The sequence below is a fragment of the Gossypium raimondii genome, chromosome 11 (genome assembly GCF_025698545.1).
Source record: "Gossypium raimondii isolate GPD5lz chromosome 11, ASM2569854v1, whole genome shotgun sequence".
Lineage (NCBI taxonomy): Eukaryota > Viridiplantae > Streptophyta > Magnoliopsida > Malvales > Malvaceae > Gossypium > Gossypium raimondii.
In genome coordinates this window covers 60688448-60715606 of record NC_068575.1, presented here as the reverse complement: position 1 = coordinate 60715606, position 27159 = coordinate 60688448, and the positions used below count along the sequence as shown (strand labels likewise).

Sequence of the window (27159 nt, the reverse complement as noted above, 5' to 3'; positions counted from 1 at the left end):
GAATATTGAGGAGTAATAATAATAATAATAATAATAATAATAATAATAATAATAATAATAATTAAGCAGTAGGTTTTAGTATATTGATTTAAAGTAAGGACTAAATTGTAAATATGTGAAAAGTTTTTGGCTCAAGTGTAAATATTCAACATTTAGGGATCAAAGTGTAAAAATAAAAAGTTGAAGGACCAAAATTGAAAATAATCCAATTTTCTATGACATGGAATTGGCATGCAGGGACCAAATTAAATAGGTGAAGAATTATGAGGACTAAATCATAATTTTATTAAATTAAGTGATAATTCAATGATGAAATTTTAAAAGATCATAAAAGACAAAATGGTTAATTAGAAAGAGAGAGAACTTTAGAAGGCAGTGATGATGTTGGAGATATTTTGATAATATTTTATAATTATTTAATTAAAAAATATTACTTTATTAATATTTTAATGTGAGGGGGAGAGAAGAAGAAAACTTTGTTGTCTCTACAATTTGGTCCTTCCACCAAAAATCCACCATTTTCACCAAGAATTTCAAGAAATTTTCATAATCACCAAGAAAGAAAAGTGATAAGGAGGCTATGGAGAACAAGAGAATGGAAGTTGGAGGAGAGAGAAAATAAAGTTAAAGATTGAAATCAATAGGATAAGGTAAGAACATCAAGATTTCAATATATTTTTAAGTTTGATATTATTGAAAAAGCATGAAAATGATGTTAAAGTAGAGTTTTCTTATATAAGGTTTTATGTTCTTGATATGTTAGTGAAGGGAAATAAGAGGACGTGATTGGAAATATTTTAGAGAAAGGAAAGGAGGGTGTTATACTCTTGGTTATTAACATTTTGCACTAAAATAGTTTTAGACAGCAGCAGTAGTTTGACTTTGAAAATTCTCTAAAAATTGTAGAAATTGAATTAGAGGTTAATTGACGTATGAAATTAAAGCCTATTGAGTTTAGTTTTACAAAGAAGAAACAGTGTAAGCAAAAGAATTTCATATTATGTGATATATGAATTTTTGTTAGTAGTAAAGAAAGGTCGAAGCTTTCAAACAGCAGAACAATGATAGATCTGAAGATTTTACTGTACTTATTGGCTAAATTATAAATTTTGAAATTTTATGGTAAAAATATATTTGAGTCTAGTTTCAAACATCAAGCGGGTCTTAATTTAGAATTCTTTAGCTTAATATATAAATAATTTAGTGACTATGACTCAAATGGATAGCTTTGATATGAACACATAAGTAAATAGTGGAATTATATATAATGTTAGATGTGGAATGGAGAGGAGGAGGAGGAAAAATATATGAATATATATAGTAGATGAATTTGAAATGTTTTGAAATGGTTGTAGGTGATGGGATGATTGGTACATATGAGTATGTTTAAACGAATTCGTTGTTAAAATTTTATGAAGAATTAAATTGATTGGCACAATTTAGAAATAAATATGAAATATACATAATGTGGGTAAACTAATTTTGCAAGTGCAAGTCCTCCAATGGTCTTATTTGTAAAATTTTAATATTTGTGTTCATTTTATAAACTTTGTTATATTTAATTGAATATCATGTTTTTATGAGGACTTGGGATTAGAAATAGATGTAAGTGGATGATATGTAAAATGAAGTTGTTATGACATCTGAATACGGTTCAGGTAATGATATAAAATAAATAAATAAAAATAAAGCATGGAACTTGTAGGAAATGGAGACGACGTCACGACGACAGTTCAAAATTTTTTATGAACTTTACAATTTGGCCTTTGATCAACTGTGGATGTTTTAATGAGCTCCTTTAACTCATAATTAGTTCTATTGTAAATTCAATTATTACTGAAATTAGTTAATGATCTACATTAATTAAATGATAAGATAAATTGATCAGAAATTTTCAGTAGTTGCTTCGGCAACGAATGTGACATTCTGACGCCTTAACTCGGCGGTCAGGTCAGATATGAGGGTGTTACACATGATTAAATTTGAATAAATATTTATTATTATACTTGGTGATGAACCGTTTTAACTAAAATTTTTAAATTCAAATTTAGTAACAAATCATTTCTAGCTCTAAAATTAACTAATTTTGTAAAACTTGTATGTCAAAATTTAAACCTTTCAATAAGCATAAAATTTTATTTATTAATAGGTTAGGTAAATTTAGAATTTAGTTTTTTTTATTTTCTTAATCTTGTTTTTAAAATTTAGAATTTTATATTTAATAATAAAATATATTTCCCAAATATCAAAGCATTCAAAATTTTCATATATTAATCATGTCATTTTATTAACTTATTAAATGAAGCATCAAAAATCAGTTTGAATTCGAGGATGAAGATATTTAAATTATATAAATTAAACACTAACATACAGACAATTTCAACTTGATATACTAAAAACAAAATTACAATGTCAATAAAATTAGTGTAATATACAAGTTGGATATGCACATGTACTTAAAATTTAAGTGAAATTACAATATTATTGTAACCCACAATAAGAAAGTATATAGTTTCAAATGAAAATGGCTCTCCCAAAGAACCTTAGCATTTTTAGGACAAATATGGAAGATGGAGATAAAAATTTAAGAAATTACCATATGAAACATGCATGACAGATATATAATTTCTTTCTTTTTCATGTAAATTTCAGAAACATGAAAGAGTAACAGGAAAAAAAAAAGGGGGTTGCTACTACTGTTGCAGCAAATCTCTAACAATCTCTGCATCAAAACCAGTTAAATCCATGGAATCTAAACATTGAGACAGTCTTCCACTTAAACCATCAACCTCGTTTTGTAATCTTCTGATATAACTGCATATTTCGTTTAAAACTTTCGCTGCCGATACCTAATAATAAGAAACATACAAACTAAAGGTTATTTTAGGGTTTAATAATTTATAATATGTTGAATTGAACGATAAAAAAATTCGATCATCGTTAAATTTTATGTCTTGATTTTTTTGTTAATGGACAAAATAAGTGTGACTCGATTCTAATTTCGAATTTGATCTCGATATGATTTTTAGATACCAAGATATCTTAAACCCTAAGAGAAAGAGATGGGGCGTGTACCCTGCCATGGCGGCTTTGATCAAGCTGTGGGAGCAATGTTTGTAGCCTTAAGATGAGAGCATTGAGCTCATCATCCGTGATCTTGTTGGAACTAGTTGATCGTTGGCTAGACATTTTAACACACACTCATAACCCTTCGAAAAGACTTCGAAATTAAATTGGTGGGTGGGGGGATTTTTAAGATTAGAGAGGCCACAAGCAATGCTTATAAATAGAGTTTAGGATGGGAGATTGCACAACTACTTACATATCTTTCTATATAGCTAATAAAATGGTTTAATTCTAAATTTCATCCCTCTACTTTATGGAAAATGAGAAATTAGTTTCTTTACTTTAATTTATCAGAATTCGATCATTATACTTTATGAATATTGAAAAGTTAATGCAATTGTGAGTGAATATATGAACTTGAATTGTTGATTTTGCTAATTGTTGAATTGCATATTTTGTTAATTCCTTACGTATAAATTGCTAAACTGTTGATCTCCATGTTGGCAGTTTCACAAAAGAAATTAGATTACTTTTCATAAATTTAGAATTTAGTCCTTATACTTTTATTTCTAGGAATCTAATCCCTCTACTTTTTAGATTTTAAAATTCAAGTCCAATTTTTAATATCGTTAAATTTGTTGGTGTGACATTTTGGAATAAAAATATTCACTTGGTAGCCATGCGACTAAAAAAATGGCATTGTAATGAACCTAAATTTAACAACATAATTTTAAAAATGTTAACTGCTAGACTTAAATTTTGAAACTTGAAAAGTGGAGGAACTAAATTCCTAGAAATAAAAATGCAGAGACTAATTTCAAATTTGTGAAGAGTATAGGGACTTATAACATATTTTAACCAGAATTTTAACATCATTACTCAATTGAACTAGCTTTCAGTTTCTGTAAAGTATAAATACTGAATTCTAATAAATTAAAGGGACTAATTTCTCAAAATTTTGAAGTAGAAGGATGAAATATAATTAGAGCATGATAAAAACATTCATAACAAAAGCACTGTTCCTTTCACACAGTCACATACTCAAACAGTATACCATTTGTCATATACGGTGAAGGCTCTACTAATTAAGTCTTTGAAAACTGCCCTTCGTGCCCTACTAATTATGTTATTCTAATTTTTGTTTTGGTAGTAGTCCTATAAGTTGGAATACTCTGATTGATACTGGTTAGAATATGGTGTACTGCCTGGTATTAAAAAAGTAACTTTAAAATGTATTTTAAATTTAAATTTTTATTATTTATTTTGGATTTGTTGAATTATATGCATAGCATGGGATGATATTATTATTTAATTTATGAAGTAACTTTAAAATATATTTTAAAATTAAATTTTATTATTTATTTTGGATTTGTTGAACAATATGCATAGTATGGGATGATATTGTTATTTAATTTATGAAATATTTTTTTATTTTGAGTTTGTTTAATGATTGATTGTATTTGTGAAACTTATTAAATAATATTTTATATAATTTATGAGTATTTTATATGTTTTTATCGTAAAATTTACCTATGGTGAGATTTGAATCATGCCACCAACATTTTAAAAATATTTTTTACCACTCCAACCAAAACTTCATTTTTTTTATGAGTATTTTATTCGAGATTTATTTAATCTCATTATTTGATATTTGTAAATATTTTTATATACATATATCAAATATTTTTTAGAAATAGAGATAAAGCTGAAATAGTACATCGAAATAGACCGATACCGATACCAGTACTAGAGGTGCTCATGGGCAACGGTTTGGGCCTAAGCTTGATATTAACATATTTTATGATTGCCCAAGCTCAGCTTGGCCGGAAATTTGGATCTAAAATTTTGCCCAAACCTGCCCATATTTGTAAAAGACTAACTTAAACTCATTTTAGGCACGTCCATTTTATTTTTTAAAAAATATTTATTTTATTTTAATAATTTTATATATTTTTTATTTCTTGAAATTTATTTTAATATTTATTTTAAAATTATTTTAATGTTTACATAAAAGTAGTATTATATATTTAGTATAAGCTTTTTTTAATGTGTTCTAAATTACATAATATATAAAAATAACATAATATGAAGTATTATAAACTTAAAACAGGTCGGACCAGGTCTTGAATGTTCAAGCTCGAGCCCTGCTCATATTTTAAATGGGCCTATTTTTTTTGTCCAAACTCATTTTTCGGGTCTAATATTTTTGTCCAAACCCTCCTAAATTTTAAATGAGCCTTCAAGCCTAAATGAATATCCTGACCCATGAGCATATACCTAATATAAGTTATTTTATTTATATTATCTAAATTTGAACGAGTGTTAGCTAGAGTAGATGCTCAACATCGGTCTAATAAAAAGAAAATTCAGAACCATGTTTGAAATAATGAATTTGAATATTTTTATTTTTTTTCAAAGATTTTATTTATTATGTGATGAGTGTAAAATATGACCAGTGAGAAAAATAAGAATCTAATGATTTAACAATCCATACATGGACAATATCATACACGACAATACGAGTACTGGCGAAGTTAGAAAAAATTTTTGGCGACGGAATTAAATAGTATATTTTTACGATAGTAAAAATATAATTTCACCATTTTAATATATTATATCTTTATAATTTTTAAAGAATTAAATCAAATTTTTATTATTTTTTAGAGGTTAAAGTATAATTTTACTATTAATGATTTAAAATTTTATAAATTATAAAGAACCTAAATGAAAAAAATTTTATTTTAAGGGTTGCCGGGGCCTCTGCTTGCCCTTGGTTCTGCCACAGCACGAAATAAATATGATAAAAAATTAAAATAATATTTAAATATTTGAGTATGTCAAAATTATTTTAATATAAATTAAGAGCAAATCAAAATGGACTAGTAAATGTAATAAATACGATTATAAATACACAATAATGATAAACCTAAAAAGAGAGTGTTAAAAGTATTAAACGATACCAAACAGGTTTTAAATTTATAGAAAGTACAGATGTTGACGTTTTACCTAATTGGTACCTTTGTCCCTCTGTCCGCTTATTTCACGCCAAGGAACTGTCCCTTTTTTTTTTTTTTTTTCCCTCTGTGCAGTCTCTATTGTATATTGAATTTTACCGTAGTATATTTACACATTAATTTTGCTTTCATAAGATAAATAAAAAATTACAAGTTGGTCCACCAAAATCTGCTCTAGATATGATAGCATCTAAACTACTGTTTAGTCATTTGAATGAAATTTTGATACTATTAATGTGTACTAGCTGTAATTCCAACTATAACTTAGCATATGATATGTCAATTTATATTTGATTGACATCTTTTGATTGGGATTTTGGATTCTTTAAAACAAAGACTTTTAGTAGTATTTTATCAAAGTTAAAATGTGGAAAAAACAAAGTTGAGTAATGATAGTTCGAAAGTTTTTAATGTGATTGAAAATTTTTATTTAAAGAGATTTGGGTTTTTGGAAAACTACAAGATGAATATATTTGTTATTTGTTATTTTATTTCGATTTTATTATTAAGCTAAATTAAAGGAATCAAAAGAGTTAGAGATATACTTATAAGTGTTGAGTGCAATGATAAATCATATCGCACCCTCAATTAGAGAACACATGTTTCAACCTTGCAGATAACATTACTATGAGGGACAGTAACAAACCCCAAACATAAGCCCTACAAAGAGTTATTGTTTTATTTATGAGATCTAGAAAGCATTTGTCTTGTTCATAGAAGAACTTATTTTAAAGCAAAATTATTGCGAGCAAACTATTATTGTTGTTCAGATTGCAATTGTGCTTTCAATGAAAAAGTCTTCGTAGAAGAGTGATTTTAATTATGTCTTTGTTTACACCATTTTTTTGTTAAGTCGACTTGGATTTTTAAAAATGAAAACGAAAATGGGAGTCGCCACCAATCCTTTTTGATAAGGTGTGATCGGGCCACCTTGAAATGTGGTTGTTTTTAATAAACAATTTAATTTTATTAAAACAACGATTTTGGTCCACGAAATTCAGAAAAATGGGTTCGGGAGTCGGTTACGTACGAGGAAGGGTTAGCACCCTCGACACGCCCAAAATTGGTACCTAGTTGATTAATTAATATCTTAGTGTCGAAGATTGGAAACTTTAAAGAGTTTTAAAATACGATCCTTTATTGGAATGTTAAAAATTTTAGGGAAAATGACATATTTCACGTTAATCGAGAAAGAGAATTATATCCATTAAGTTAGGACACAATGTTTTGAATTCTCGATGCGCAAATGAATGCCAAAATTTACTTATTTAGAAGATTTTTAGCTATCTCGGATTTGAAAAAGAAATCATGCCCAGTAAGTTAGGACACGATCTTTTCTTAATTCCTGAGATCGTTTAAAACTTGAGAAAAAAGGGGATCATGCCCAGTAAGTTAGGACGTGATCTCTTCTTGATTCCCGATATCGTTTAATACTTGAGTTTGAAAAGATTCGTGTATTTAGATCTATTGTGAAAATCGAAACCCAGTAAGTTAGGGTACGACCTTCTCGAATCTAAACTCGAGATATTACTTATTAAAAAATCATAAGTTATGCATTGAAACAAATTAATCTAACATGAAATAGTAGAAATGAATCACGGTATCAATATGTGTAACAAAATAAAAATGAATACTGACGATGGTATAAAGATAATACGAACAATAACAACGAAATTAAGACAAATAAAGAAAAACAAATCAATAACATACAATATAAGAGCAAATAAAAATAAGACATTCTTTTAAAATATAAATGAAAACGTAAATAAATAAATAAGTGAAGGAAATAAACAAAATTATAAAAAATATAAAGAATATAAAGTATGTATATAAATATGTACATTGAAATTATGAAGTATAAAAGACATACGTGTGGATATACCTATATATATTCTTTGTATTTTAAAATATACCCTTTTACATACATAGTTTTTATATTTTATGATTTGTGTATACATACATAGGTATATATATATAAAGAATATATATAGGTATATTTTAAAATACAAAGAATATATATAGGTATATTATCTTTATACCATCGTAGTATTCATTTTTATTTTGTTACACATATTGATACCGTGATTCATTTCTACTATTTCGTGTTAGATTAATTTATTTCAATGCATAAATTATGATTTTTGAATAAGTGATATCTAGAGTTTAGATTCGAGAAGGTCTTACCCTAACTTACTGGGTTTCGATTTTCACAATAGATTTAAATACACGAATCTTTTCAAACTCAAGTATTAAACAATCTCAGGAATTAAGAAAAGATTGTGTCCTAACTTACTGGGCATGATTCCTTTTTCAAATCCGAGATAGCTAAAAATCTTCTAAATAAGTAAATTTTGGCATTCATTTGCGCATCGAGAATTCAAGACATTGTGTCCTAACTTACTGGATATAATTCTCTTTCTCGATTAACATGAAATATGCCATTTTCCCAAAAATTTTCAACATTCCAATAAAGGATCGTATTTTAAAACTCTTTAAAGTTTCCAATCTTCGACACTAAGATATTAATTAATCAACTAAGTACCAATTTTGGGCGTGTCGAGGGTGCTAACCCTTCCTCGTACGAAACCGACTCCCGAACCCATTTTTCTAAATTTCGTGGACCAAAATCGTTGTTTTAATAAAATTAAATTGTTTATTAAAAACAACCACATTTCAAGGTGGCCCGATCACACCTTATCAAAAAGGATTGGTGGCGACTCCCATATTCGTTTTCATTTTTAAAAATCCAATTTGACCCCGTTTTAACAAAAAAAAAAGGTGTCAACCGTCTCAACACACCAATACACCTTAATGCACAAAGCATTGACTAAGCTAACCACATGATCTGATTGTTAAGACATTCATATTTTGAGAAATATTGTAAAGTTTAATGATTAATTTAAAATTTAATTCATATTTGAGGATATCTTATGATATTTACCCTAATATTAATAATATATATGTTTAGAAATTATCATTTCTAACTCAGCCCTCAACTAAAAATTATACAATTAGATATTTTTCTTAAAGATTATTCGAAATTTGGAGAGATTTGTGAAAGTTTTGATAAAAAAATAGTTTTGATAAAAAATTATTTCGATAATTTAATTTCAAGTTTATAATATTTGTAATTTTCTTTTACATATGTTGTAATTCATAAATATGAAAATAAAATATATTGTATATAATGTAAATATTAAAAAATATTAAATTATTTATGTTTAAAATTTAATTAAAGAGAAAATATAATGGTAATAAAGGATATATATAATTATTAAATATTAAATTATATAATTATATTTTGAGAAAGAAAATATAGGTGAACTTAAACTAGTTTAGATTAGTCATTTGAAATATGAACATGCTTAGATAAAATTTATGACTCGTATTTCAAGTTAAATCGACTTAAACAAATATGTTTGATATTGATATCATATATAAGTTTGGTAGTCGGCTAATCAACACTTCTAAATAAAACTGGTCTTTTGAATTGAGTATTTAACAATAGTTTTACAACAACAGAGAGGGATTATGAATAATTTTAAACATTTGTATAAAAACAATAATTTTACAAAATAAATCCAATTTAAATTACAACATAACAACAAAATAATATGAGCATGAGTAGAAAGAAATTTAAAAAAAAAGCATAATGACAAATTGACCCATAACGTTTACATATTTTGTCAATTTGGCCTTTATTATTATTATTATTTAGTTGAATTTAGCCTTCGACCTTTTAAAAAGACATAAATTTTAGCATCAATTTTTCAAAAAGAGTCGATTTTTTGTTGTTGTTGTTGTTGTTGTTTTTCAAGTGTAACAACCACAATACACTTACAAATATTGGCTAAAACGTTCAATTTTTAAACATGACAGCTTATATAACAATCCACATTACATATAAAATAAGTAATATTATGTTAACATAAGGTACACATGGACTGCCACGTAAGTTCCAGTGCCAATATTGTTAAAAAATTAATATTTTAGTCATTATTTCTATTAAAAAAATTAAAACTAAAAATATAAATCAAATTAGCAAAAAATATAAATGCTAAAATTAAATTTATCATTACGACAAAAATCAATCTAGCCAAACTTATAAACAAATCTAAATGCTATGTGATACCCATATGAATTAATTTCTCAATGTGATGTACGTTCAACCTATTCCCCCCCCCCCCTTCCCTTTCACGACAACATAGATACAGTACACACAATATTGACAAATTATGAAGCCTATAAGGAAAGCCCGAGCTATATAAACAGTACCTCTGCCGCAAGTTCTCTAGGTAGTTGTTGTGCATTTTAAGCCATGTCCATGTGCATGTCAGTGGATCACTTAGTTGCTGTGAGGGACCATCCCACGTCGCCTAATTTATGTTCCAAATCAAAATTTGTGCACGGCCCCTACCCTTCAATTATACATTCGCTTTTTTTTTTATGAGATTAAACATAATGATAATAATTCGATTAATTATTATAGTTAGAAGTTAATAAAAACAATTTAGGGTTAAAATTTAATTATAAAATTTTGACATCAAAATATAATTTTATTATTTATTATTTTATAATTTTATAATTTTTTAGGTGCCAAAGTCTCGAGATAATAATAATAGATTAAGTATTGTAATAATGAGATTAAAATCATCATCTAAATATATATTTGAGTTCAAACGCATCAATATAACAGTTGGAAAATTTCTACAGCAGTATGGTGAGAATTTCTAACCGCACCACGTCATGAAACATTCAAACATGAAAGCAGCGCAATGGAAAGAATATTCTCCCAATATTTCATTTCACGAGGGGTGTTTTTATATTTAAATGTCCAGTTGTAAATATATAATTAGGAGGATGTAAATTTTAACCTATTTAAATTTTTTACTTATTTAAAATTTAAATTTTTTATATATTTGTTGAGTATTTTTCTTTATCTTCTACCGGTAGTAGCATTTGTATATTTATATAATAGGAGTACTGTTTATTGACATGACATGTTACGCAAGTTCCATGCATACAAATATATATCCTACTCTAGACTCAATACATATTTATAAGCTTTTATGCACGTGTAACCTCACAGAAAAGCGAGCTCAACCTGCAAATTGATCTTGCGAGCTCATTACAATCTGGCTCAAATCTATTCGGACTTTGGACTGGTGATAATAATTATATTAGCTATGTTTTATAATTAAATTTAAATAAAAGAAATTTTATTTCATGTAATGTGAAATGATTTAACTCAGAGTCGTTTGAAAAGATCAAAATTGAGGCTTTTGGACAAACCTACTAAACCCTAGTGATGCATGTGAAGGGCGAAGCTTTGATGTGAATGTCCTCAAGGAAATTATTATTATTTTTTTAACGTGACTCTTGATTTCATACATTGTACAGTTCGAAAGAATAAATATCGAAGTGACTTATCATAGAGTCGGGAGTAGTTTTATAGTGATGGATATTGGGTTAATATTTGGAGTTTAATTAAAATTTTTAAAAATTTTAAAGGCTTAATTAAAATTGATTTTTCTGATAGGGTCTAATTAAAAGTTTTAAATTTTTGAAAGGTTTAAAATTAATATAAATAACCATTTTGAGAGTCTTTTAGATAAAATAATATAACATATAAGATGCTTAAAAATAAATTCTATTATAAGATTACCAAAAGTAATAAAATATATAGTTTTATTGAGTTATGTTATCTATATAGCAAATTTAAAACCCAAAAATAACCAAGAAAAGAAGGAAAAACTTATAGTTGCATGCTCCAACACAATTCACCACCCAGACACAGTGGTGGTCCATCTTGAGAACACATCTTTGACCTAGAAAAAACACGATGTAGAAGGTCATATTTCATGCTATCAGCTTGACACATTCTCATACTTCAATTATGCCAACTGAAATCAGTAGCAATATCCCACAGAATGGTTTTGGAGATAGTTTTGAAAATCTACAAAAGAAAGGTTGCCAAAGTTAAAATCTCAGTTCATCTCCTTCAATTAAGGAACTAACAATCTCCCCATTCAAAGCTACCCATTCACCCTTTTTCCAATTCAATCTAAAAAGTTCACAAAATAAGTTTAACCTTTAAATCTTACACCATTCTACCAGTCTGATTTCTTTTCTCTTTTTATTACATGACAACAAGGTTCCGCCTTAAATGGATATAATAAATCCAAAAGCGAACTGGAAGATCTAAATTTGACATACAAATAGAACAATGATGGCACCGTGGCGGCTTCCCATTCTGGCAATGGATGCAATATCCACCACCACGCGATCTTCTCTCAAATCCGTCTTCCGCAGCAGCTAAAGAAGTACCAATCCAGGCTCTCCTGATCCCCAATTCTCAGGTACAGAGCCAGGTCCTTAGGCACCACTCTAATATAACTCCACAACAAAATTAAACTATAAGACTATTTTTGGGTTTTAAATTTGCTATAAACTATTTTTAAAAATAACTTCTTTTAAGCTACTTTTTTTTTTTAAATTATAAACACTCTTTCTATAAAAAAACATGTATTTCATTTTTAAAATATATCATTATATAATATGTGTTTATTGAGTCATGTTACTCTCAATCGGGTCACCAAATCGGTTAAGAAATTACGGAATGTCCTTCCATTTTTAAAAATAAATTATATTATTTTAGGGTATTTTAATATTTTATTTTAATAAAATCTTTTTTTTATGGTGAGATTTAAACTCGACCAATTAAATAAATAAAACATTAAATTTACCATTCAATTAAAGTTTTATTTTAATATATTTATATTTAAAACAGTGAAAATAACTTACCTAAAACAATTCTTTTTATTATAGAAACAATCAGTTTTTATTTAAAAAGACATATATCATTCATTTCTAAGAAATATATATAAGTATAATCTAGTAAAAATAAAATAATAGAGATAACTTTTTTGAATTAAGTTTACAAAACAAAAAGCGGTGGTCCGATTAGGGGAAACCCCACAGAGCCATTGTGGATTCAAGTGGCACCGGCGGGAAGTTATCGATGGCTCTGTGAAACCAGCCTCATGCGTTCCTTCCACTATAGGAGACACGAGACCCGGACCTTCGTACAAGACCCGTGTCTCAACTCCTTGCTTGGAACGGGCGAGCCAGAGAGGGGCCTCAATGGAACCGATTCAGTTAGTTGACCCAGAGTCTCACCACTTTTATGCTCCCACTCGGGCTACAAGCAGGCGCTACCCAACTCAGCCAACGGACAACGTCTTAGCCTTCCTTTTAAATATCGCTTGCTTTTTCTACTTAATCATGTGGGATTGTTTCTTCATTAGTGACGAGTGGGTGACTTTGGGGTGTTATCCGAGTCGTAAAATCACTGCTATACTCAAAATCAATGATTGCCAGAGATCAAATAGATTCCTCTGAATTGATAAACCTACGAATTACGTAATATCAATGAAAACAACCGATCTCCACAGATGCCTCTTTTAGCTATTATTATCACACACAATACTGGATTTGCTTTTGTTTCTTTTTTTTTTTACCAAAAATTCCACAGCTGCTGGCTTTCATCACATACATTGAAACAGTAAACATTACTTCACAATCGATTCCTATTAACCATTATTTAAACAGTATATTGTGAACACAATACACAATTTGGGATTGCATACAATCTTTTCAAACTGTAAAATTTACACATTTATATTTGGACCACCTTACAGAACAACAAAACAAGAGCCCTCTCTACATGAATACATGGAATTCAAACCCAAATAACATTTCAGTGCATGGTGCGACCACACTTTTGTAGAAGATTCTGCATATTAGCAACAATGGCCAAACTATTACTAATCGACTCTTTACAGCTTTGGGATTGAGATTTTACGACTTCATCAGCAGCCGTCCATCCCATCTCTTCTAACCCATCATTACACGTGTCCTGATCAGTCATTGCAGCACTGATCCAAGTCTGGATATCACTGATCTTCTCCTTAGTCAACACAAGCTCCTTCCCGGTACCCACCTTCATGGCAGACACTGAGTCGTTGAGTCGACTGAGGGCGTCATCAAACAGGGTCAAGCAGTCTTTTAAAGCAGGCTGAGAGTGGAGATCGTTGAGGGACTTGAATGAGGAAGAGAGGTCGGAGAGATGGGTGATGGCTACTTGGAGAGAGAGGTCAAGGAAGGCCTCTAGGTCAGGTTTTGTAGAGGCGTTCAGAGAAGATAGAGCGGTGAAACATGAGTCAGGGTACCGAGTCACGTTGCAGATGGTCTTGATAGACTCAACCAAGTTGGAAGATAAAGAAGAGGCGGAGGCCGAGTCGGTGGGATCTTTGTCATTGATGGGTTGCAGCAACAAGGCAGCAAGGGTGAAGCCGATGACTAAAGTGAAGAGGAGGATAGCAGAGATGGTGATGGCGGCTGAGGCAGATCTTCGGCGAGGGTTTTGGCTTTCGAGGTGGCTTAGTTTGCCATAGCCTTTGAAGAAGTTAACGGATTCCATTGTTGAGTTGAATCGTCGAATAGGTTAACGGGTTTTGGGGGTTTTGGTTTAAAGGTATTGTGTGAGGAGAGATGGGGTGGATGCGGAGGCTTGCAGGAAAAAGTATATGAAGCAAACTTTTCCAATTTTCATGATTAAGGCTAATATACAATTTTGTATTCAATTTGATACTGGAGATTATTTTTCTAATTGGTATCTAAATTTATTTTATTATTCACTGTGGTACCTAAGTTTTTTTAGCTAAGTCCTTGAGTTAAACTTTCGTTGTGTCATTTGACTTGAATACCAACTTGAACATTGCAAAAAGAAACTCAAGTACTAAATTAAATATTAAAACCAATCTTAGGTACCAACTAGTATATTAGCCCTTATTATTGCGTTGACTTTTCAATGGACGCGGATTTTATTCCAGCAGGCAGCAGCCGTGCCGTTTACAAACTAATCTGTGTACATTTGCGCAGATTTTGAACTTTGCAATCATATTGTGGTCAATCGAATTCCATCGATTTGATCTATTTTTATTTTTAAAGATAGTTTTACTAATATTTAAAAAAGTTATAATTTTTTTAATGATATAATAAATAAAAATTAATTTAATTTTTTAATTTATGAACCAAATATTAAACACTAGTTTCTATTCAATTATAATCATCCCTTAAATTGTAATATAAGCTTTTATTAATACTAAAAAAACTGAAGGTAATTTCATATCAGGAAAAAAATAATAAAGAAAAGTAAACTCATTTTCTTGGAAACTAAACAAAATTCTAACAATGTCCAAAAATATTATCAATCCAAAATAAACACCAAGACATCATTTTTCTAAATCATGTAAAAGTAAAAAAAGATCAAGAACCCCAATCACCTTACTCTTCATCTTCTTCATCTCCATCTCCACCAGCAGCCTTCTTGGCAGCTGCCCTTTGGTTCTTTCTCTTCACTCTTCCGGGACGTCCACCGCCAAACGGACTAGTCAGCGAGAAATCAATGTGCTTTTGTGAATCAACCCTCACCATGAATGATGGAATGTTGACTACCTGCCTTCCAACCCTGTACACAACCAGAAGAAACCGAGCTGAGTATCGATAGGCAAAATGATAATTATGCCAGTCATACATGATCCCAATGTCAGACACCAAACAACTACGTTACTAAACTTGGGTGCGAGTGTTTCCTATATGTAATGATGTAATAAATAACCTATATTTAGCTACAAAATCATATTATTTTACATTAGCAAGTAAAGATCAATACCTGATATGCCTCTGCCTGATGAGAACTCGGGCATGGTGGATAGATTTAGCCATACCAGTCTTGAACACGAGAGTTTGAAGGCGACGTTCGAGGAAGTTCTCCACCGTCAACGCCAAGACATAATCAAGCTTGTTCTGGCTCTCATCCAATAGTCCGTATCGATTCATCCGGCGAAGAAGGGCTTCACCCTCAAAGATCCGACGCGGGTTCTTCTCATCGAGGGTCAATAGATCCCTAGCAGCATTTCTGATTCGGCTTAAAGCATACTGAACTCTCCAGAGTTCCCTCTTGCATCGCAGCCCGTACTCTCCCACCAGCCTCAACTCAGCATCCAATCGTTCTTTTTCATAAGGACGACGAGGCTTCTTAAATGTCTTCCCATCTGTTTATCATTCATAATTTCACATAGCGGGGAACAAATCATAATCCTAAAAATCATTTACCCAAACAAATCACAACCACCTAAGAAACCCTAGATCTTCATCCACTCAACCCCTCAATTCACTATGCAAATCTAACTAAAACCACAAACAAACAAAAACCCAATTTCTATTTCATCAAAACAAGAAAACCCAACAATGCATTAGGACAAAAAAGATTAACATAAGACCTATGGAAAATACCAGAGCAGATCAAAGTTAAAAGAAATATTTGTCATAGAAAAAAAGGGGTAGTGAGAGCTTACAGTTGCGGTAAAAGGAGACGTGAACCATTGTTGTAGGGCGGAGGCGCCGTTTCTCTTTAACACAGTGACTTTGCTGCTTTCATCAACCAACGGTAGGGTTGCAAATGGGTTTTATAAAGCAAACCCTAAAAAATATGATAAAGCCTTAGAACTGAAAATTTGCTGTTGCTAAACAAAGGGATATGAGCTACTTAGGCCCAAATAAAGACTAAAGAGTTAAAAAGCCCAAAGTTTGTGTTTAAATCATCTTCACGATAAAAATGAGAATATATTGAAAATTTTATTAAAAATATGTGAATTTTTTAAAAGATATTGTCTCCGACGCTTTTACTTAAAATGTTTTTAAAATTGAAAAAATTAAAAAATATTTTAAAATTTAAATTCAAGTAAATGAATTGGCACTAATTTAAATTCATTCAAATGCAAACAAATTTATTTTTTAGCAATTTTAAATATTAAAATATCTTACCTAAATTTTAATTATATAATATAGTAATTTTATTTTATTTCTTATGTTTTTATTATAAGATAATAGTATATTAAACATGTTTTTAATATTTTTGTTATCGAAAACAAATTTTATTTCATTTATCAAATTTGTTTTTCAATTTATAAAAATAGAAAATGAATCATTTCTTTAAAATGAAAATAAAAATCAAACTTTGATTTCAAAATGGACATGAAAGGTACTAAATAATAAAAACAAAAATAATTTCGAAAACCAAAAATACCCTTCTTTTTTCTAGTGCTACTCCAAATAGATTTGTCGAGAGCTTACTCGTCATATTTATTAAGTTCAATTTACTCAAATAAGATTCATACTAATTCAATCCAAGTTGAATTATTATTTTAATAATAAAATTAATATTATTATTTCAATTTTTAATTATAATAGTATAAAATATTACATGAAGGAATACCACATAAATTATGTTTTTTAAAATAAAAAAAACATTCACTTTTCTTTCCTCTAGGGGTGTTCATTCGGTTAACCGACCGGTTAACCGACCCGAAATTACTATAACCGAATTAACCGACCTTCCAAAAATTTTAACCGTTAACCGAACCGATTTTTTTTTAAAAAAATTTAACCGAACCGAAATTTTTTCGGTTAATAAGGTCGGTTAACCGAATTAACCGAAAATTATGTATTTTTTATTTTTGGTTAAAATTACCCAATTACCGAATTATCCGAATTACCGAATTACCGAATTAACCTAATTAACGAATTACGAAAAATACCGAATTACCGAATTTTTTATTTTTATTTTTAAAATTTAAAAAATTTATAAATTATTAAAGTAAATTGGGTTTTAGACTTTAGTAAATTGGGTTGTCTTTTAGTTTTAGTTTTATTGGATTGGGTAATTGGGTAAACTTTAGTTTTAGTTTTATTGGGTTGGGTAATTGAGTTTGGGTTGGGTTGGATAATTTTATTTATTAATTTTTCGGTTAACGAAAATTTTCGTTAACCGACCGGTTTCGAACCGAATTAACCGTTAACGAAAATCATAAAAAATTAACCGACCCCGACGAAAAAATTCGGTTAACCGACCGATTAACCGAATTCGGTCGGTTAACCGAATTTTTTTGGTTTTACCCGAATTATGCACACCCCTACTTTCCTCTGAAGTGTTCCATCTCTTTCGTCCAATTTAAGAACTCAATTTAATTTAATTTTTTAAAAGCATTTAAAAAAAAGTGAAAATTTCAGTGTCTATAAAAGACAACACCAAAGACCTCCAAAAAGAATAGTTCGAAAATCAAGCAAAAATCGATGCAATGCATGGCTTGCTATCCAAGTGAAACTAGCTTTGTATATGCATTCAACATGGGAATGGAAGTCAATACATTCTTCATCAAATGTATCAAACATATGAAGTTTCTATGTTCTCTTCATCAACTTTGTATCATAAGGCATCAGCTGTATATCCTATGCTAGTGGGGCTGGATTTTTGCCCTTGCAACTGCAGGTTTTCAGGGCAATGCCTCCTCTCCCGTGTATTCAAAACCAACTGTTCTGCATTTTACTATCCAATACTTGTCCTCCAATCTCTTTTTTGCTGTTTATTCGGCCATGCCGTGATATCCGTACGAACCTGTCACACTCGAGATTCTAGGCATGTTGAAAGGGCTTTGTGTTCGGAGATTGGCTGGACTCTGGAATCTGAACAAGAACGTGAGTTCAGCAGCCGAAACTCTCTCAGTTCCTAGGTAAAGTTGATTGTTCAGGTCCTTTTCCACGCCCTTGATTCAACTGTCAAAAAATACCATTAACCAAATCCATTGTAGTATTATATTGGATAGAAATGATGGCAAAAATACTAAATCATAGCACTTCTCCATCATAATTCTGTTTCAATTTTTCATTCCTAGCTACACACCACATAGAGAAAAATAATAGGGATATATGAATGTCTCAAAATTTATATAATATGAATTACTAGCGTATCAAAATTTATATAACTATAAAATACTTTAAACACAATTATAATACCACAAAACACTTGAACACTACATGAATGCACAAGTGTCCATAAGAACCTTATGTGGAGGCCTCCCTGCTGCTCTTATTCTTTTAGCTCATAAATGTGCTTGTTCCTTGGAAACCTCTCCAAATTAAGCATTTGAGTGGTTATATATGCATAGTGTAGAACTGTCTTACTAACCTAAAATAAAAGCTTCTATTACGAGGGTTTTGAGAAGGCAATAGTTGCGTAAATAAAATCCACATATCTAAGGTCTGTGCATGTAGATTTCCATGCACGGTTCATAAAGATTATTAAGAGACTAAGTATCTCGTTACTAACAAATGTGCTAAGTTCCTTCATGCTTATGCCACTTCTTTGATATAATAGAATTCTTTGTATGTGTTCTGGTACAATGGAATCCTATGGTTTCTCCATTTACTTTCTTCTATGTTGCTCTTATTCTTCATTTGAGTATCCATGTCCAACACTCATGTACCAATGTTAGCCACATACCCATATCTTACTCGAGTCTGAGTAACATAGCTTTCTTCCATATTTCTATTCCCAACCTTTGACCAACTATGCCTTAAATAAGTGAACAAGTTCAATTCAAGATTGGGTTTTTAACTATAAACTTATGTCCAGTTTAAAGCTCATATATCTGTACAATAGCAAAACCTAGATTTTTTTTTTACCTGCGCTGTTAGAGATCTGATTACTTCCTTTGAAGCTTTGTTCTTTTCAGCTTCCTCACTTGCTGCAGCCATTGCCTCTTTCCACCGCTTTGATGTTCTTTCGAGTTTTGCTTCTAGGACTTGAGATTTGGCAGTAAGATCCTCAACCTGAAAGCCATATTATTACCATCATAATTACAGCACCTATAGTATCCTGTCATGAGCATGGAAGAACATCCTGACATAAATTGCGAGATATGTAAGTGACACTCCTTAGTTCATATTGAATCAAATTGCCATGTTTTCAGCTCATAGGAATGTCTGCAGCCTATGCAGGGTGTCTATTGATTACCAATAGTTTAGTACCATGCCTCATTTTTATTTTCTGACAATAGAATTCTTTTTAGCAACTGATGAATGTTCTTTAAGATATTTAAGTACAGAAACAAACAATGACTCTAGAATGGGCACTGCACTCCTTAATTAAGAATCAAAGTTCACAATAGAAAAAGGAGAGCACGTTTCGAGAAATTACTTTATGGAATAAAATATATAAATAGAAATCAAGGATAAAAGTGGTGACCCTATATGTAAGGGAATGATAAATGAACAAAAAATTCATGCACACACCTGCGAAAGCAAATTGAAATTTCTAGATACCTAAAGCGTTCATAATTAATCACCATATCTCCTTTGATATGCTTTTTTCGCATATAATTCTCAAATATAAGTTGCAGTTTGTATCTTAATCTATCATTATAATTACCTGTGTTCTTAATAAACTTATCTCTTGAGTGAGGCTCTCAACTGAGTGCTTTGAGTCATCAAGAAGTAATTCTCGATTTGCAAGATCAGTATGGATTGAATTTCTTGTAAAAGAAGAAACTGGACTCGACTTCCTTGAAGGAGGGGATGATCCTCGAGAAACCATTCTTAAACCAGAAGTTGATTTTCTCGTAGAATTTCCTAATAAAAAGCTTGGGTAACACTGCGACTTAAATACTCCTCTATCATGGTTGCAATTGCGGCTCTTGAATGAATCAAAGGACGGAAGCCTGGCTAGTTTAGGAAAAGATGCTCGGTTTATAATATCTTTGTCTGTTAACTCATTACCATTCAGATGTATGACTTCCCTTGAATTCTTAGCGGATTCAAGAGCTGATCGAGACTCCTTTTTCCAACTTAATTTGGAAAAACAATCATCACAGACCCGACAAGGCTTGTTCTTCTTAGGAGCCAAAGCAGCTTTTAGAGATTTCTTACTGCTACAAGGTTTACAAAAGGCTAGCCCGCAGTTGTAACAATTATGGCGCTTTCTGATGAAAGTAAATGGATTTCGACACCCAGAACAGTTTAAATGATCGGCACCTAGTGCCCAGTCATGAAGACAAATGGCAGCAGTGAAGTTTGAGCCACATACCACTCTCATTGCTTGTTTGTTTTTCAAAGCTTCAACAAGAGTGGGAATATTTCTGTCTTCATTGTCTCCATGACCTAATTGACCATTTGCACCTTTTCCCCAGGTGTAAATCTTGGCATCCGAACTACGAACAGCAATATGATAAGAACCACATGCTATCTCTTCAATTCGGCTGTTTTTGATATTGCCTTTGACGCAGGTCGGAGTCTTGCTACATCCAGAGCTCCCAAGGTTTCCACGACCATCACTCCCCATGAAATAGACTTTCCCAGTGTCAGTTAGAGCAACAGTAATACTGTAGCCACAAGCCACTTGGGAAAAGTTTGTAGTGCCTGACAGTGCTACCAAAGAAGGAACTAATCTGGGTTCTTTATCACCATGTCCAAGCTGCCATTTCTCTCCATCACCCCAGGTGACCAGCTTTCCAGATGAAAACTCACCAGATAACTCAGGAGGCATTTCCACAACCGCAGCAGTGTGCCAAACTCCACAAGATGCCCTCACCGTTCGTAGCCCTCTAAGAGCATGAACTTCTCTAGGTAAACTTGTGCTACTACGGTCCCCATGGCCTAGAGCTCCAAAAGCTCCATCTCCAAATGTGAATAATTTACCTGTCGATGTAACAGCAGCGGTATGCCAAGCTCCACAAGAGATATATGACACACGCATACCTTCAATATCACCTCTTACCATTTTAGGAATCCACTTACTAACTTCAGTACCGTGCCCTAGAAGACCAAGATTATGACAACCATCACCCCAGGTATAAAGGTCCCCTGAAAGTGTTACAGCACAGGTATGAAATTCCCCACAGGCAACTAATCCAATAGCTGACCCACTAAGAGCACCAATGAGCCTCGGTTGAGAAACATCAGCTTCAACTCCATGCCCAAGCCTGCCACCCCTTCCTTCACCCCAACTAAAGATCTGCCCCTGTTTTGTGACTAAAACAGCATGCTTATACCCACAAGAAATATTGTGAGCATCCAGAAGCACTGTTGATTCAAGAGCCTTGGGTGAAAGTGCATCTATTCTGGTAACAGTAGTTTGAGTTTTGTGACTGCCACCAAGCAGTCCGTTAGCAGTTCCTTCTCCCCAGATAAAAACACCACCTAATGCATTAAAATCCTCCAAAGAAGATCTGTGGCTGGATGAACTCACTCGACTGGATAAACTACTTCTAAATGAATCAAAAACAGAGGAGATCTCTAACCCCCCCAATGATTCTGAACTGAAATGATTGGCAACTGTCTCCTTCTGAGTTAAGCTATTTATTATACTAGTGTATGCTAAGACCTCCGAAAAAGCTTTTCCCAGTCTACGCTGTGGAGAGCTCTCATGCGGGAGTGAAACAATTTGGATATCTCTGGGATCCTACAATAAGAAAAAGATGGAAAGATATAATAAAGAAAACAGAAAATGATTGGATTTTCTGGCACTCTATAGTAGGAAACCTTATTGACAATGTCACTGCTTGCAGATGACGCATTAGATATAGAATTTCTTTGAGTACAGCTACATTGACTTTCTGTTGATGTGTTGTCACTTGTTGCATCACTTTTTCGCCTGCTGCTGTCACCTTCTGAAATTAAGACCCTAAGAGCAGTAAACCAGATCTCAGCTTCATCTCTGTCCTTGCATATCTATTGACATTATCCATTAATTAGAGTTGGTTTTTATGTATTGGGATTCAGATTTTGGTAATAAATACTCAATGTTCAAAACCAAACTATATGTTATATTAAAAAGAAATTAATTGGATGAGTTCTAATTTTAAATCAATGAACATGAGAAGTTTCTTCTTATATTCTCCCAACCATAAAAACAAGAAAGGAAAAGGAAAGGAATCAATGATCATTCCCGAATCTAAGTGAACAAGAATTTACAATTCTAGAAGTCTTGAACTGCTAGCAAAATACAGCAACAATTTCCTCTGGTCCTTACTAGTAGAAAAGGTAAGGACAGGAATAAAAAAGCAAGAAACTAAACTCTCCTTTCTACACACAATCCTAACCATGGCTTGGGAAAGAGGGCTAAGAAACAAGATACAGAATGGTTGACTTTTTATACAGGCCTTGAGTCGACACTGCTATTATATTAAACTATTCAGCAGTGAAACTGCAAATTCCAAAAACCATAACAAGAATAGTAATAACAAGAGAGAAATTCAGAAGATAAAATCTTAAAATTCATAGGTTCAAAACAAGTTTGCTATGAGCCTAGAATAATAAATATAGAATGCTTGAATGGGATGAATATGCACTTTCTATGCATGTATAATGTATTGGATGGTACAGAATGAAATGGAAATTTGAGAAACAGTGCAATTGTAGTTAAAAGGAGGATGTTTGTTAACAGGTCAAAAGCAAGAAAGAATACGAACCAAATCCAAGGATCCGTTGTTGTAAATAAGAGAAAATGATTGATGTTCTTTATCAGGCTGAGGGCTACGCTGGAACACGGCCTGCAAAACCATGCAGAAAAGCTTTTGTGACTTTTGCCTCTTGCTGAGACTGCACTAGTCTTTTTTTTCTTTTCACCTTTTTGTTCCATAGACTAGTCTAAACGAATGAATTTCAAGAAGATAAGCCACATGTCTCAGATTACAATAATGAACTATATATATATATAGCAAAATAGGATCTGTTAGATTTTAGGAGCTCCTAAACTTGTTCTATATCCACTGAAATTATAGCACAAGGCATTAAAAGATATTTCTTCATGCAAAATGTGCAATTGGTTAGATGCTCCTAAAGAGTCAGTAGCTTCAATTGTCTTTTTTTTTCCATAAATTTTGATGATATTTTAGGAATATATTAAAACTCTTTTTGTTTAGTATGTGACTATTTATTAAACACTGTTATGATTAGGTAAATTATGTGCTAAAATTGAGAACCTAAAAGTAACTGTTCACTGCACAAGGCATTGACAGATATATAGACTTACAGTACGCTGTCCTGATACAATCCTTGAAACTTGGCTTAGTTTGAGTTGTTTCTCTGCTTTGTCAGAAATCCAAATCAGCGATTTCTCATCCTGGCAGGTAAAAATGATCTTAAATCAATATAATCACCCTAACTGAACAATTTGTAATTCTGTGCCCAAGGTTCCTTGGATTTGCACAGCTCGTTCAGTTCACATAGCAATATTTGCTTTAACAAAGACAGAGAGATGGAAAACCTCACAGACAGACAAATAAAACTGCTATCCACTATTATTCTACGTGTTAGTTTTACAACCTCCTAACAATCTAACTTAACTCGTATATTTAAATTTTGTTATATCTATTAGTTCTTTTGCTCCAATTACTGCTAGTAGTGTCCAGTTTCACATTATATAGAACAAAAGCTATCCCAAGTATAGAGCAAGTGAATTGCACACAATGGCATAAAGTTGGATTCTCTGCCAACCTTTGAACTTAACAAAATTTTAATCCATTGTCACTTCTTTACGTAATCCTTAAACATCTCATGATACAAACTGAAATAGAATAAATGAGATTAATAAAGAGGTTAAAGTCACAAGCATTTCATGAAGAAATATTTTAGGTTTGTATTCACATGAATTCAAAGACTCGAGAAGCCATATTATCATTCTGAGGCTCCACAGATTAAGAGAACTCCATCGCAATGTTGCTAGATATGGCAATCTTCCTTGATTCTAGCAGTTTCATTTTTGGGTTTTTACCTTCTTATATGAGCTCGAAAGAGGTAATGGTTATCTGACATCTAATTTAATGAAAATGGTTCAAGGCTTAAAGAAGCAGACAAGGACCAGATTCAAGCAGATGTGCACATGCCAGACTCCAGAGTGGTCACTCCAGTTGAGAAACCTAAGGAAAAAGTTATATTTAGATCACCAATGGGACAATCCAGCCATGATAGCCCCAAAATCTATTATTGATCTTTCATTTAGAAAATAACTTAATTCGTATAAGAAAAATCATAAGAGCAATTTTTTTTAGGTTTGGAGATGAACTGATCACAATCTACTCATACTTAAAAGGTCTTTGATAGAGGGTACTTCTAGGCGGGCTACATCTCTTTAGATGGCATGGCATATTGATGATCACTAATTCATTGCTTATTGTATTACATTCCCTTTAAAAGAAAATTAAAAGAAGTATTTTCTGGAAAATTCGTAACTAAGAATTTTCAGGGTGACATGATATCCAATGCAATTTCAGTATGGAAAACTCTAAGCAAAGGAAAGTATTAGTAATTAATGGTATGATATTCAAGGCAACATACATTTGAAAGTCGGAATGGACAAAATTTAGGCTTTCCCCATCGCCCATACTTCAGCAGATACATTCCTTTCTTAAGGGTTGAAATGGCCTGCAGAAAAGGGCGCAAAAGTATGACATATACTAATTAGCATGAAGAGACAACCTTTTGATTTTCAGTTCCAAAGAGACAACCTTCTTAACTAAAGAAAAAAGAAGACAATGGCAGGAACTAAAGATCATCTGAAGACATGTAAGTCAGCCTATAACACCTATAATCTCATTCTTGGAAGAGAAAATATTCTACATTAAAAGGCTATTCTGATTCCTGTCAATGCTGTATATCACATACTGCTGAATCGACCTAAAACCAAATTTTCTGCAACATTCATAGCTAATAAAGTTCATTACTCGGACCAAGTTGACATCAAAAAAGATTCATGTACAAAAGCCGAGAAAGAGGTTAAGTAGAGAGAAAAGATGGAATACCTGTTCATGTTCCCTATCAGAAAGACGATTCCTTTGGAGGTCAGCCATCACCTGAAGATATCAAGTCCGACCCTTGCTTAGAACAACAGCTAACTCCTAGAAAATATCGAAAGAATAATCCCCGTATCCGCCCCATATAAAACCTTTCCTTGAGTCTCCTACCAGAATGCAGTTCATACTATTCCATTATGAGAAAGCCTCAAATGACAGTATCCTCATGAGAATAACCTATCTCAAAAATACTGAGTTAGAGACACTATCATTTTCCAAAAGCATTGTAATAAATTGTAAAAATCCCGAACCACAACATCTATTCATTTGGTCTTACCTGCATTTGAAGCAATCACATCAAAAGAAACAAATAAATCGGATGCAATCTCAACCCTAATAATTAAATTTTCTTTCAAATTTCTGTATCAAATGAAGTTAAGCATCCAAAATTCCTTCACTGTTTTTTCAAATTTCACTCAATCAGCATAAACTATTAGATCATGCATCATTAAGCTTGAATAAAAATGAGCATTCAATCGAAAAATAGTTACCTGAATACGAATTAACATCCACAAATCGGCAATTAAAAGGCCAATAAATTTGACGAATCAAAATTGGATTTAAATCTTAAACTTTAGAATCAAGGATCACAAACGAATCAACCGTGATGAGCAAAAAAAACAACACTAACGAATCAAACGGCATTAAAAGATTTGATTACTTTCTTTTCTTTTTCTTTCAAATTAAAAAAAAAATTTATATACATGAGAAACAAGAGCATTGAAGGGAAGGAAATTAGCGCCAGCTTTCTTTTTGCTACATTTTATTTTCCCTCCTCCGAGGTTAACTGTTCTAACTGTTTTTTTTTTTAATTATTATTTTATATGAAGAATTGGTTTTTAAATACTATTTTAGGTTAATAAATTTAAAGTATTATTTTGAGAAGGATTTTTATATTTTATGTATTTTTATCAAATTCGTAATAATTTAATTATAATTTTTTCTTAAATATGACTACTTTTTTATCTCAAATGATTATACATATTATATATATATATATATATATATATATATATATATCGCTCTTTTTATACAATATTTAAAATTAATTGTAGCCCCTCCTTAACCCATAATGCGCTTCAATGCAATTAAACTCACATCCTTCTATATTGACGACAATGTTCATACCAATCGAATTAAAAATCAATCGACAACGATATTTGAATTTTAAACTTACAATAATGTCTTAAAAAACACTTTATGCCCCCACAAGATTTATAAAAATGGTTATATCATTAAGCTATACTTTAAAAAAGTTAAATATCATGATAAAATTTCAGTAGATTTGAAATTTACTCTCTTATTTTATTTTTGTCCAATTGTTAATA

General features: G+C 31.3%; 4 protein-coding genes across 4 annotated transcripts; all 4 read right to left on the bottom strand.

Annotated features, from left to right (window-relative positions):
- Nucleotides 1–2616: 2616 nt before the first annotated feature.
- On the bottom strand, nt 2617–3274 carry LOC105801420 (transcription factor PRE4). The gene is made up of 2 exons (XM_012632722.2): nt 3076–3274; nt 2617–2849 (listed from the first exon to the last, which is right to left on the bottom strand). The coding sequence occupies exons 1-2, from the start codon at nt 3187–3189 to the stop codon at nt 2694–2696; spliced, it is 270 nt and encodes an 89-aa protein (XP_012488176.1). The 5' UTR covers nt 3190–3274; the 3' UTR covers nt 2617–2693.
- A 10377-nt stretch (nt 3275–13651) lies between these two features.
- On the bottom strand, nt 13652–14685 carry LOC105802038 (pectinesterase 3). Its single transcript, XM_012633439.2, has one exon. The coding sequence runs from the start codon at nt 14560–14562 to the stop codon at nt 13840–13842; it is 723 nt and encodes a 240-aa protein (XP_012488893.1). The 5' UTR covers nt 14563–14685; the 3' UTR covers nt 13652–13839.
- Nucleotides 14686–15287: 602 nt separating this feature from the next.
- LOC105802039 (40S ribosomal protein S9-2) lies at nt 15288–16668 on the bottom strand. The gene is made up of 3 exons (XM_012633440.2): nt 16502–16668; nt 15817–16198; nt 15288–15612 (listed from the first exon to the last, which is right to left on the bottom strand). The coding sequence occupies exons 1-3, from the start codon at nt 16527–16529 to the stop codon at nt 15429–15431; spliced, it is 594 nt and encodes a 197-aa protein (XP_012488894.1). The 5' UTR covers nt 16530–16668; the 3' UTR covers nt 15288–15428.
- Nucleotides 16669–18292: 1624 nt separating this feature from the next.
- On the bottom strand, nt 18293–25980 carry LOC105802041 (PH, RCC1 and FYVE domains-containing protein 1). Its single transcript, XM_052623349.1, has 8 exons — nt 25781–25980; nt 25317–25403; nt 24013–24102; nt 23450–23530; nt 22530–22709; nt 20413–22440; nt 19668–19814; nt 18293–18758 (listed from the first exon to the last, which is right to left on the bottom strand). Exons 1-8 carry the CDS (start codon nt 25826–25828, stop codon nt 18705–18707), a joined length of 2715 nt encoding a protein of 904 aa, XP_052479309.1. The 5' UTR covers nt 25829–25980; the 3' UTR covers nt 18293–18704.
- Nucleotides 25981–27159: the final 1179 nt, after the last annotated feature.

Coding starts and splice junctions, on each gene's coding strand:
- LOC105802038 (XM_012633439.2), bottom strand. CDS start 14,562: ATGGAATCCGTTAACTTCTTCAAAGGCTATGGCAAACTAAGCCACCTC.
- LOC105802041 (XM_052623349.1), bottom strand. CDS start 25,828: ATGGCTGACCTCCAAAGGAATCGTCTTTCTGATAGGGAACATGAACAG. Junction 25,404..25,780: donor CTGATAGGGAACATGAACAG/GTATTCCATCTT, acceptor CCTTTTCTGCAG/GCCATTTCAACCCTTAAGAA. Junction 22,441..22,529: donor CATCTGCAAGCAGTGACATT/GTCAATAAGGTT, acceptor TTCTTATTGTAG/GATCCCAGAGATATCCAAAT.
- LOC105802039 (XM_012633440.2), bottom strand. CDS start 16,529: ATGGTTCACGTCTCCTTTTACCGCAACT. Junction 16,199..16,501: donor CGTCTCCTTTTACCGCAACT/GTAAGCTCTCAC, acceptor AATGATAAACAG/ATGGGAAGACATTTAAGAAG. Junction 15,613..15,816: donor ATCAGGCAGAGGCATATCAG/GTATTGATCTTT, acceptor GGTTGTGTACAG/GGTTGGAAGGCAGGTAGTCA.
- LOC105801420 (XM_012632722.2), bottom strand. CDS start 3,189: ATGTCTAGCCAACGATCAACTAGTTCCAACAAGATCACGGATGATGAG. Junction 2,850..3,075: donor ATCAAAGCCGCCATGGCAGG/GTACACGCCCCA, acceptor TCTTATTATTAG/GTATCGGCAGCGAAAGTTTT.